This window comes from Typopeltis vanoorti, chromosome 16, assembly GCF_054136105.1.
Source record: "Typopeltis vanoorti isolate ZY-2024b chromosome 16, IOZ_Tvanoo_1.0, whole genome shotgun sequence".
In the NCBI taxonomy this organism is placed as follows: Eukaryota; Metazoa; Arthropoda; class Arachnida; order Uropygi; family Thelyphonidae; genus Typopeltis; species Typopeltis vanoorti.
This window is the reverse complement of record NC_143564.1, coordinates 25,984,801-25,997,608: the sequence shown is the minus strand read 5'-3', so window position 1 is coordinate 25,997,608 and position 12,808 is coordinate 25,984,801. Positions and strand designations below refer to the sequence as shown.

The following is a 12,808-nucleotide window of genomic DNA, read 5'->3' as shown; positions in this document are numbered from 1 at the left end:
TGCTTTGCATTGCTAATGAGCATGCTGCTGATCGTCTTTTTGTTTATATTCCTTCCTCAGTGCTTTACTTTTTTTTTGCAGCTACTGCTTTATATTGCTACTTATCCATTTAATCCCTACTCAATTTGTTCATAATCCTGGATTGCAGCCTGATACTGCCTCTCTCAAACAATCCCTGACCACTTCCCATGCACTACTGGCATTCATTGTTGTCAAAAGAAGTTTGTCATAATCACTAGCTTTGTAGTTTCACATAAGCCCTTTCTTGACTGAGAATTCCACATGTTGAGCAACCTCCCAGAACAAGACTGTATGGTCATTTTCCCTGATCGGAGATAGATTTTTCTACTGTAGCTATAGATAAACTTTCTGATGGTATTACTAGATGCAACACTTTGAAATCCCTGGTTGCCCTCTATCATGTGCTGTTTCAGATAATTTTCCCTTAGTAACTGTATAAATTCCATTTCCATCTTGCCATGTGTTCTTTCCTCTTTTCAATCTATATCTTCACATATATATTCAAGAGTTAAAGTCTGCTATGATAATTGCTTGGCCTGCATCATTGTACTAATCTGCTGATGAATGGCATCCACGTCTGTCCCTGGATCCCTAGCTCTATAGCAGCAACCAACAACATATTTTGTCCTATTGGCCTTGTTAGATCGTGAATGAGGCCTGCCTTTACTAGACAGACACTCATTCATGATCTAACAATGAAAGGAGCTTTAAACCAGGGAAAATACCTGTACTGCTGGTCAAAATTGTATTGGAAAGAAATAAGGAAGGGGGGATAAAGTAGAGTGTAATCTATAATTGTATATTGAGTGTATATCTAATTATTAAGTGTATATCCATTTAATTATTGAAAGGGAAAGATTGTGAAATATTTAATATGCGTAATTTTAATAAAGGAAAATAATGTGTATAAATCGAAATAAAGGAATGGTATGTGTAAGCTACGGCAAACAAAGAAAATGTGATGACCAAGAGCCTAAAGGGGAACCTTGACAAGCCCATATTGGAACCTTATAAGCAAGGATTAGCTAATTCTCTGAGAGGAGCTCTCTCATGGGTTCGCAATGAAGCAATTTGATGCGACCGTGAATGTAAGTGCCTTGGAAGAAAAAGGTGAATGATCGAAAGAAAAGAGAGAAAAAAGGTGGGAGACAAGGAGTGAGAGACACGAGGTGAGAAAACAGGGAAAGAAAAGGAGGTAGGAAGTGAGGATGATCTCCGACTAGAAAGGGAAAGCTCGGGTCTAAGTGAAACCCGAACCGTGATGTTTCCCCTTGAAGGATCCACAAATCCCAGACAAGCACCTCAGATGTTCCCAGCTAATGGCAAAATTTCAGTGCGCGTGAATCCATGAGACGGGAAGAAAAAGAATCTGCAGTGTGAACAAGGATTCAACCAGCATGCACACGTGACTCGCACGTGGTGAAACAGTGAGCAGCCAGAAATGGTAAGGCAATTTTGACCTTTCTAAAGTTAAGTGAAAGTGCTGAAGGAAAACACGTTAAGCAGTGTCGCTAAAAGGAAAACTGAAACTAATTTGTAGAGTAGCTTTAGGAACATTGGACTAGTAGTTCGAAGAGCTATGTCAAGTGATTCTCTCAATCTAGTATACAAATGTTACCTTAGCTCTTTTCCCTGAGATTTTTGTCTAGATAAATTTGTATTAATTTTCCAAGTGCATGCCTTTCTTAGAGAATGATAAATGTGTTAATATGTGAGGTTTTCATGTGATATTGTTTGAATGTGGTTTAATCTAATTAAGATAGCAGAAGAATTGATCATTTCATGTTTAATGTAATTTTATTAGTGTAAAATAAAATTTTATGTTTTGTCATTTGAAATCCTGGTATTAAATTTGTGTTTGAGACCGACATTTGCCACTCACTAAACTATGAACTGTGATAAAGGGGAAAGAAAGATATAACCAAATACGAAAGAGAAGGAGCCACGACTGCAACATTCTGAGAGCCCCCGAACATATCTAAGGTATAGTAACTCTAACTGGCGCAGTATAAATATAAATTTGTTAGGGTTTATTACCCAGGGGAAACCTTACAATCCCTGACCACAGAGAAAGTAGTTATAAGGAACATTCAGAATAAAGTAACATTAACATCCAAAGTACAATCTAACAGCCTCTATCTCATACCATATAGCCTCAAAGGAACCATTTTCTTCAAATCTAATATCCTCCTTAATTTCTGTTATTGTTGGTTTAAGTTTCTACAGCTACGATTAAAAATACCTCCCCCTTCCTCCTGCCCTATTTCCTATATCTTCTTTGACAATGTGGTATCTCTTACATTCTGTTCCTGCAACTACATCATTCTTGGTCACTCAATCAGGCCTTGCTGGTGCCAATAATTTTTGTCTAAGTCAACCTGACTAATCCAAAAACTTCTCTCCTTTATTTCTGCATTCATGTACATTGCATTTTAACATCTCCTTTGTTCACAGTCATTACTGCACTCATGCTTATTTATCCCATGAGTGGCTATTTCTGCATGGCCATCCCTGTACTCACTCCCATTTGTCCGTGTGTTGGTCAGACACATACTTGGCATTCCTCCCTAATATATGTAATTTCCCTGATTATCTTCTTATCAACAATCTTATCCCAAATTATTCTGTTATCTGTTAAGACTCCAGTATTGTGAGATCTTATAATTCACTCTTCTAAGGCACTTCTAACTCCATCACTCCACCTAGATCTAGGCCTTCCTCTTGGTCTTTTTTTTTTGTCATCCTGGCATCAGACACCTGTTTTCTAATCTTTAGTTTCCCATTTTATATGTGACCATGTCACCTGAGATTAGCTCTGCTTACACATTCCTGGATGCTAATAATGTCATATTCCTTCCTATTATCTTCATTTTTAATATGATTCTGCCATTGATGCTGTCCTTTTCACTTCCTGATTTTTCTCAGAATTCTCATATCACTGGTCTCCAGTCTATGATCAACTATTTCTAATCTATCTCTCAGATTGATTAAAGTAAACTTGTATGCATCTGCTTTAGTGTTTTGTTTAGAGTTGAAACATTCAGTGCAGCATAATATTTTATTTTAATAATTTTATTATTTTAGGCAGTGGATTGTGTTTTTTAGGTTTCATAGGTTTTTTTTCTTTTAAATAGGTACCCAAAAATGTTGGTCCTCTTATGGAAGTTGAACTTTGGCAGGAGAAGAAAGCAGAATTAGGTGCACTTTCCGACTATTTACATATCAGTCAAATTCAGACTGTTGTAAAAGTCTTACAGATGAGTGGCAGCATGACCGTATGTGGTTTCTTAGATAAATGTGACGAAGTGCATCGCTGCTTTTTGAAAGCTCAAGATAATGTAAAATTTCTTGGAACTTTAGAACGTTATTTAAAGGTAAGAAAAGTTTGAAAATAAATATTTGGATTTTGTTGGTTTTGGAGACATTTAAAAGATTTCATAAACTTGTATAAAACTCCATCTCAAAAAGAATATTTATATATCTTATGATGTCTTGATATACGATGCGATATGGTTTGGTACGGCACGATACAATACGATACGATGCAATATGAAATGAAATGAATATTTTGAGGAAATTATCCGTGTGTGTGTGTGTGTGTGTGTGTGTGTGTGTGTGTGTAGTCGATCAGTCCTCAACTTATGATGGTTCCATTGATCCATTTTAAGTCAGAAATTGCTATGTGAATGATAATAAGGATATGCTAACAGTTAACATGCCCAAATTCAAAAATCTCTAGACCTTTTTTGTTATATTTTTAACTGATTTTGCTCTTTCTTTATAGTGAAAGAATAGTGTACAAATTATAACAAAATTAATGTATACAGTAATGTACTCTAATAAATAATGAAACATTAATGTACAATGTTAAAGTGCACTTACCAGTAGAATAATCATCTGCAAATACATGTAGAAAGAATGATTCTTTAAGGCTGCTGGATGATTCATCAGAAGAGGCAGAGGAGGCTATTTTATCCACAACTAATTTTTCAAATTCAGGACTCGCAGCAAAGCTTTTTGAAGATAGTTTGCATAACTTGTGGAAGGGCTAGGCTTATCATCAGAGATGAGGTAACATCAGGTATAGGTTTCTTTAAAAATTTGTACATTACAACTAATTTAGTCTGTACAGTATGCTTTTCTTTTTTGCCTGTAGCAAACAATTATGGCTTGCATTATTCTATCTAGTCTGCTAAATTTCTGCATGTTGGGGTTGGTCTGTTTCCTCAAGTAACTAGTTTGCTTAATTAACAATGGCAAATGCTTCTGCAAGTTTTTTCACTGTAAAGTTTTTTTTTTTTTTTTGAAGGGGAAGTCATCTTCATGTTCTTCTACTTTTTTTTCCCCTCCATTTCTGCTGCTTCTTCTTTCTGTGCTACTAGCTCTATATGGTTTTTGGCATGCTCCTCTTCCACAGCATCCACCAACTGCTCTACATTGTCAGATTCCAATTCATTAGCTAGAAGTACCGTCATGTCACTAATCTCTTGTAAGGCGTTGTCTTTTGTTGAATCCTGAGAAGTTATAAGCATATTATCAGCAGCTTCTTCAAAACATTATTGATATGTTGGAAGTTTTTTTTGTTTGTTTGTTTATTTGTTTACTTCGTTTGCTTACACTTGGATAAAGGATTAAACTAAATTTATTATATTATTGATGCTCTGCTATCACCTCACTCCATTCTGCATCTGCATTCCTTGTACAGTGCAAGATATTACACTTACAAAAGTCTCCAAAGGTTTTCTCACCCTCGGTACCAGTAATAGCCTGAGAAAAAGTGTTTCTTAAATAATATGTCTTGAAAGAAGCAATAACACCTAGGTCCATTGATTAGAGGAGTGAGGTAGTATTTGGAATATGTTAATGAAATGGGCATCATAAGTACAATTGGTCATAAGTTGCATGTATTGTAAATTAAGGTGTGATTGCCACACACACACACATTAAGACAGTTGATGTATATATATACACACATACATTAAGACGCTTGATGCGAAGTCAGCAGCCTTTATATACAAGTAGACTGATCATCAATATACTTCACTCACAAGTTTTGCTTACATTTAGGTATGAATTAAAACTATCATCATTAATTTCCTGAAGTATACCCCCAAGAGGTATTCAGGTTACTATGATAACACTACATGATTAAGTTTACATTATTATTAATCTCCTATCCACTAAGTTTCCTCCAAATTAGGTAGTCTATTGCTTGTAAATACTCCAATATTGTCATATCTAACATTTTGTGCTTCTAAGCCACTTCTGACTGAATCAATCCACCTAGACCTTGGTCTTCCTCTAGGTCTCTTTTCTGTCATCTTGGCATCAAGCCCCTGTTTTGCTAACATTTCCTCACCTGTTCTATTTAAGTGGCCATACTACCTTAGATTAGCTCTGCTGACACATTCTTCAATGCTGATAATGTCAATTTCCTTTCTGATATCTTCATTTTTAATATGATTCTGCCATTGATGACATCAGTTCACTCTCTAATTTTTTTCAGAACTCTCAATATCTGTGGTCTCTAGTCTTTGATCAAGTGCTTTATTTCTAATCCAAATCTCAGATCCATAACTTAAAACTGGTTTGAACATGGTCTTGTATATTGCTAATTTGGTGTTTTGGCTAATTTCTCTCTTATTTCATATAACAGGGGTGTTCAACCTGTTGATCGTGGAGCGAGTTTTGGTCGATCTCTTATGTATTCCTCCTTACTTACAAATTTAATTAAAACTAAAAACAATATTTTATTTATCATTATTTTGTATTATTTTTAATTCACTTTAAGTGTATCGCTATTGTTTATTTATTTTTCGTTAAAATTATCAAATCAGTAATTTTCTTATAAGTCCGGGTAAATAAATTCATTGGATCAGTGGAAGTCAAACAGCGAGCCGAGTGTATACGATTATAAGTAAAGTGTAAAATCTCGATTGTAGCTTAAATATTAAATATTCGCACATTACATCTATTTTTTACTTAGGTTAAGTCCCATGCGAATATTGTAAAAAAAAAACTTTGTTTGTCTCCGTATAGTTTGTATTAGATGTTTTGGTAAATAACTCTTTTGAAGCTAACTGTATATACTGCTTTAATAAGAATATGTTAGAGTGTTAAAAACAAAGGCAATGTTTTTGTTGCCGAAGCTGTACATGGTGGCATTAGAAAGATTGTTATTGAAACTTGTATGTATGAGAAAGGCTTGCAGGCTCTAAGGTGTAAACATCTCCAAAGTCAGTCAGAAAGAGTTCAAACAACTTTCCGATGGCCGGCAACTTACAATCAAAAGATAGCGGAGGAGAAGAAAAAGCGTGCCGAACTTGAAACTTAAGATGAAAGACTCGTACCGATTATTTGGAGGTTGCCAAACTTCATGCGAGATCTCAGAGTAGGCCTAATAAAAAGGAACTGAAGCAAGCAGAAGGGTCCCGGTTCCAGAATTGCTGTCAGAGAGGAGGCCGCCTGGTCTAGAGTCGCCGTCAGAGAGACTGCCCATATCCATGTTGCTTGAGAGAGGAGTTTCCCGCTTCCAGAAAGGAGCTTCTTGGTTCGAGACGTAGCTAGAGAGAGACTACTTCTAGACCGCAGACAAGGTTTCAAATTGCCTAAAGGAAGAGTTCCAATTGCCAGAGAAAAGTTTTCAGGCAGGTTAACGTCAGACATTCACCAGTGTGTTGCATTTTCATTACAATTTGATGAATCAAACGACTTCACTGATATTGCTCAGTTAATGGTATTTATTCACATGGTATTTCAAGATTATTCAAGTAAAGAAGAACTTTTGAAAATTATACAATTATTGGGAAGGACTAGGGGAGAAGACAATTTTTTGGCATTTGATGAATTTGTGAAACAACACAAACTTCTGCTTTTTAAACTTGTGTCTATTACTACTGATGGTGCTCTGCAATGATAGGTAATAAATCAGGCTTCATTTCATTATGTAAAAACCATGACAGATATCCAGATTTTTTAACATACCACTGTATTATTCACCAACAAGTACTGTGTAATAAAGATTAACCATAAAAGATGTTTTGGATATTACATTTAAAATTGTAAATTCTGTTCGAGGAAAAGCCCTGCAACGGCAGTTATTTAAATTACAGCCAAATGATGATAGGGAACTTCTGTTGTACAATAATGTTCGCTGGCTCAGCAGAAGTCAATTTTTAGAAAGATTTCTTGTATTAATTAACGATATAAAAATTTTTCTTGATGAAAAAGGAGATATTCATCCACAATTGAGTGATAAAAGATGGTTGTTACACTTATCATTTTTAGTAGATTTCTGTATGAAATTAAGCAATTTAAATTTAGAGTTACAAGGTAGAGATAAAAATTTAATTGACATGTTAAGTTTCAATAAAAACTTTCCAACAATAATTACTTTTATTAAAGAAAAATATAAATGACTGCAAATTTAGACATCTCCCATATTTATTAAAATTTTTTGAACAAAATCAAGAAATGCTTCACTATGATTTAAAAGAATTTATTCGTGAAATAGAATTAGTTAAGGAAGAAATAAATTCAAGATTTAAAGATTTTAATAAAACTGAAATGATTGTATCTTTTATCAATAATCCATTTCAAGAAAACTTGAACATCACAGAAATTTCAAATAAAATTAGTGGGCTGTTTGATATAAACCAAGCTCAAGTAGAACTTGAAATAATAAACATTCAGAATAGTTTACATTTAAAATCAATAAACAATGAAGTCATTTGGAAGTATGCACATGAAAAATTCCCAATATTAACTGATATTGCACGAAAAATTCTGTTGTGTTTCGGATTGACATACTTGTCAGAATCCGCTTTTTCAAATATGACCATCATAAAAAATCAATTAAGAAACCAAATTACAAATGATCATTTGGATGATTGTCTGCGATTGGCCACTTCTTCATATCAACTCGACTATGAAAATATTGCGAGGTCCAAACAATGCCAAATTTCACATTAACTTTTTTTTTTTAATCAACCAGCATTTCCTGTAACTTGTGAGTTTGTAATCAATCTGTTGTTTTTTCTAACTTTGGTTTTCCGAAATAGAGAAATAAATATTTTATTCCAATATGTTTTTTTTTTTGTTGTATTAAAATAATTAAAAGTGATAAATAAATTTTTAAATACACAAATAAAGCACACATATAACAGAAATAATTGTGTATTTTTTTTAGTTGTTTATTTGTGCGTAATCAGATATCAGGTTGGGGGAACGTGATCTATATAAGAGAGTAGATTGCCGAATAATTTATATATAAGAGAGTAGATCACCAAATAACTTTTTATAGAAAAGTAGCTGCCGTAGTATAAAAAGTTGAACACCACTGTCATATAAATTTATTCAGCTGACTACCCAGCATACCAGCTTTGCTTATTCTGTTGTATATAACAAGCTTCGGAGTGAGCTTGCAGCCATCCCATGGCAGAACATATTGCAAGGGAAAGATGTTAGCAGTGCTTGGGATAAAATCAGCAGGTATCTGAGGAAAGCAATATCAGATTGTGTCCCCATGGTTAGGAGGTCAAACAAGGCAGGCATTAGATGGATGAGCAGTAGTATCAAGCTTGAACTGCAAAAAAAGAAAATGTTATGGAGAATTTACAAGGAGAAAGGCGATCAGGACACCCATGAGCAGTACAAGGCTCAAGCTAGGAAGGTTACCAGCATAGTAAGAAAAGCTAAATCAGATTATGAGAAGACCTTAGCCAAAGAGATCAAGGGTAATCCCAAAGAGTTCTTCCGCTATGTGGTAAGTAAGAGGAAGAATGACTTCGGAAGGATAACCTTAGTGGGTGCTGATGGTATTGAGGTGACAAAATCAGATGTAATAGTCGAGTTACTGAGTGATCACTTTTCAAAAGTCTATCACCCAAGTGAGGATATCTCTATACCTACAGCAATACCAAATGTGAGAATTGAAGCTAAAGAATCAGAAGTATTAAATATATTGCAAAACTTAAATGCAAACACTGCGGTAGGCTTAGATGGAATATCAGCTCGGGTGTTGCGTGAATGTGCAAATGAATTGTCAACCCCTCTCACCTGGATATTTAACTTAAGTTTGAACTCTGGTATGGTCCCTAGGGAGTGGAAGTTAGGCAAAGTGGTTCCTCTGCATAAGGGTGGCTCTAAAACTGCTGTATTGAATTACAGACCAATCACCATCTCAGGAGTAGTGGTAAAAGTATTGGAAAAGTTGGTTAAAGACAAAATTCAAGAATGGGTGGATCAGGATATGATACTCTATAGAGGCCAACATGGTTTTGTTAAAGGTAGATCCTGCCTTAGCAATCTATTAACTATTCATAATAGAATAACATCTGAGTTGGACAAAGGAACTGGCTACACAGTGGTACTTCTGGATTTTGCTAAGGCTTTTGACAGGATACCCCATAGAACCCTGTTACGCAAATTGGAGCAGATGGGAATGGATATTAAATTGGTGATATGGATAGGAGAATGGCTCAGGGAGAGATACCATAAGGTGGTGTATGGAGGAGCCGAGTCCAGAATGAGGCAGGTGACCAGTGGTGTGCCTCAGGGCTCTGTGCTTGGGCCAATGTTGTTTAATTTGTATATAAATGATATAGGAAATGGCTTAAAGGGAGATATTCAGTTGTTTGCTGATGATGCAAAGTTGTGTAGTGCAATAAAAAATCAAGCTGATGTTGAAAGTTTGCAGGAGGATTTAAATAAGCTGGTAAAATGGGCAAAAGAAAATGGATGTCAGTTCAATGTGGAAAAGTGTAAAGTCATGCATTTTGGGATTAAAAGATTACCAGCTGTGTACTACATCGATGGAAAGGTACTCCAAGAGATTGATGAGGCTAGGGACTTAGGGGTATTGGTAGATAGGGAGATGAAGTTCAGAGGACACATTGCTAAGGTGTCCAAGATTGCACATAGGATTACTTGGTTGTTGAGGAACACACTGACATCCAGAGATAAAGAGGTTATTATTCCCCTTTACAAAGCATTGATACGTCCACATTTGGATTACTGTGCTCAGGTCTGGTCACCTGGATTCCTTGGAGATGAGGAGGCTGTGGAGAGGGTTCAGAGAAGAGTGACCAAGTTGGTGAGTGATATAAAAAATGCTCCCTACATTGATAGATTGAGAGCTTGTGGATTGCAGAGATTGGTTGATAGGAGAAGAAGAGGGGATATGATAGAAACATTCAAATTACTAAAAGGTTTTTATAGGATTGATGTATGGGAAATGTTTCAGCTGTGTGATATATATGGAAGAACAAGAGGTCATCTCTGGAAATTAAAGAAGAGTGTGGTTAACAAAGGTGTCAGAACAAGGTTTTTGCCTGGAGGGTGGTGAATGAGTGGAATTCATTGCCTGACTTAGTTGTGAGCTCTTCGTCTGTAAATGAATTCAAGAAGAGATATGACAGATATTGTTTTGCTAGTTTGGGTCTCCCGCGATGAGTCTGCTGACTCCATGGAGATACCCGTAATAATAATAATAATAATAATAATAATAATATTTCCAAATTTAATTTGCAATCTTCACTAAACATTATGCCTAATTATTTGAAATATTTCACTTGTTCTGTGGGATCTCCATTCAGAACGCACTTGAAGTTTTCTATGTTCCTACTTATTTTCATAGTTTTGGATTTTTTATTGCTGATTTTCATGAAAATTTGTTGCGGCCGTTATTCAGTTAAGTTAGTGAATCCTGGAGACTAGCACTAGACATGTTTAGGAGACATGATGTGCATAAAACAAAGAGCTAAGTTTGACATCTCCAATTCTAATATCAGGCCTAATTCCACTTTTTTTTCATATTGCAATCCATATATATAAATGATGAATAAGCATGAAGGTAATGTGCATCCTTGTCTTACCCCTGATATTATATCAAACCATCTTCCTGTATTTCCTTTGATTCTAACTGCTGACTGACAACTTAAATATAGACTATGGATTGCTCTGTATAATGATCCATTAAACAGCGATCCGAATCTACAAAACTTAAGTACAGATGATGATATTGTGGGATAAAAATGGAAATAGAGTGACTGATGCAGAGGACATAGTGGTTCAATGAACACTTTATTGGAGTATTTCATCCTGGAGGAGTCAGTTTTAATGCTAAAGGGATTGCACAGTTTAGGTTTAGAGGTACAGGAAGAGAGTGTGTTTCAAATACTGAGTACTCTGGATGTCAGTAAAGCTGTGGGACTAGATGGTATTTCACGACAAGTTTTTAGAGAATGGGCTAAAGAGCTGACAGCTCCTTTGACCTGGCTTTTCAATGAAAGTCTGGCTACTTGAAAGGTGCCCAGGGAATGGAAGGAAGGTAAGATAGTGCCATTGCACAAGGGTGGTCGCAGACTGGAAGTGTCTAATTATATGCCAGCTGGTGTGTCATCAGTAGTTGTTAAGATCTTGGAGAAATTAGTGAGGGACTGTATACAGCATTGGGCAGATGAGGGTAATGTGATCTGTGAGAGTCAACATGGATTTGTGAAGGGACGCTCTTGTTTTAGCAATATGCTAGCCTTTTATGATAAAGTTACAACAGCATTAGATGACGGAAAGGCATATACTGCCATTTTCTTAGACTTAGCGAAGGCATTTGACAGGGTGCCACATAATAATCTGATATTTAAGTTGCAGCACATGAGTATGGATGTTAGATTGGTCAACTGGATTCAGGATTAGCTGTCTGATAGGTATCAGAGCATTGTGTATGGTGGGGCAGTTTCAAGGAAGCAGAGGATTACAAGTGGGGTCCCACAGGGCTCAGTACTAGGACCTATATTGTTTAACCTTTTTATCAGTGATATTGTCAGTGGATTGCAAGGAGATATTCAGTTGTTTCCGGATGATACGAAGCTGGGAAGGATTATTAGTAATAGTGCAAACATGGCAGCCCTGCAAGAGGATTTGAATAAGCTAGATAGATGAGCAAATGAATGGGGGTATTGGTTTAATGCAGCAAAATGTAAGGTCTTGAGGTTTGGGAAACATCAATGGGACACTGCATACTCTGTGGGAGGAGTTATACTGGAGGAAGTAGGGGAGCAAGAGATCTGGGGTTGATGATTGAAAGAAACCTGAAATTTAGGAGACATATTGCAAAGGTGGTGAAGGTAACACAGAGGATTGCTGCAATAATGAGAAGGATGCTGACTTGCAGAGATAAAACAGTTATCATTCCGTTGTACAAGACCCTGATCAGACCACACTTAGACTATTGTTCTCAGATTTGGTCCCCAGGATGTGAAGGGGATAAATTAACCGTGGAAAGGGTACAAAGGCAGATAACAAAGATGGTTTCAGGACAGTACAATGATAGTTATGAGGACTGGCTGAGGGAATTTGGACTGCAGAGTTTGGTGGATAGAAGAAGGAGAGGTGATATGATTGAGACTTTTAAACTGTTGAGAGGTGGTTACATGGTTGACTGGAGAGTTTTTTCGCTTGGTTGAACAGTAGAAAGGAGTGATAACAAGAGGCCATCTCTGGAAATTATGAAAGGAAACTGTGAGCAAGAGGGTGAGGAGTGGTTTCTTTGCATGGAGGGTGGTTGAACTATGGAATGCATTGCCTGATGGAGTGGTGAGAGCGAGAATGGTCAATGAGTTTAAGGAGTGGTATGATAGACTTTGTGTTTCTCAAGGGGGGGGGACCTCCCCTCGATGAGTCTTGATAGACTTTGTGTTTCTTAGGAAGGACCTCCCATGATCAGTCTTTTGACTCCATGGAGGCCTGAATAATAATAATAATAATAATAGATCCTTATTATATTCCT

The 12,808-nt window shown here is 36.2% G+C and overlaps 1 protein-coding gene across 1 annotated transcript in view; it reads left to right on the top strand.

The window, feature by feature from the left end:
- The first annotated feature begins 2,522 nt into the window (after positions 1–2,522).
- Dhc98D (Dynein heavy chain at 89D) overlaps positions 2,523–12,808 on the top strand; it is a 1,285,966-nt gene continuing 1,275,680 nt past the window's right edge. The window contains exons 1-2 of the mRNA XM_090406627.1: positions 2,523–2,597; positions 3,156–3,395. Of these exons, the coding sequence (XP_090262753.1) occupies positions 2,523–2,597; positions 3,156–3,395 (315 nt within the window). The remainder of the gene's footprint in view (positions 2,598–3,155; positions 3,396–12,808) is intronic.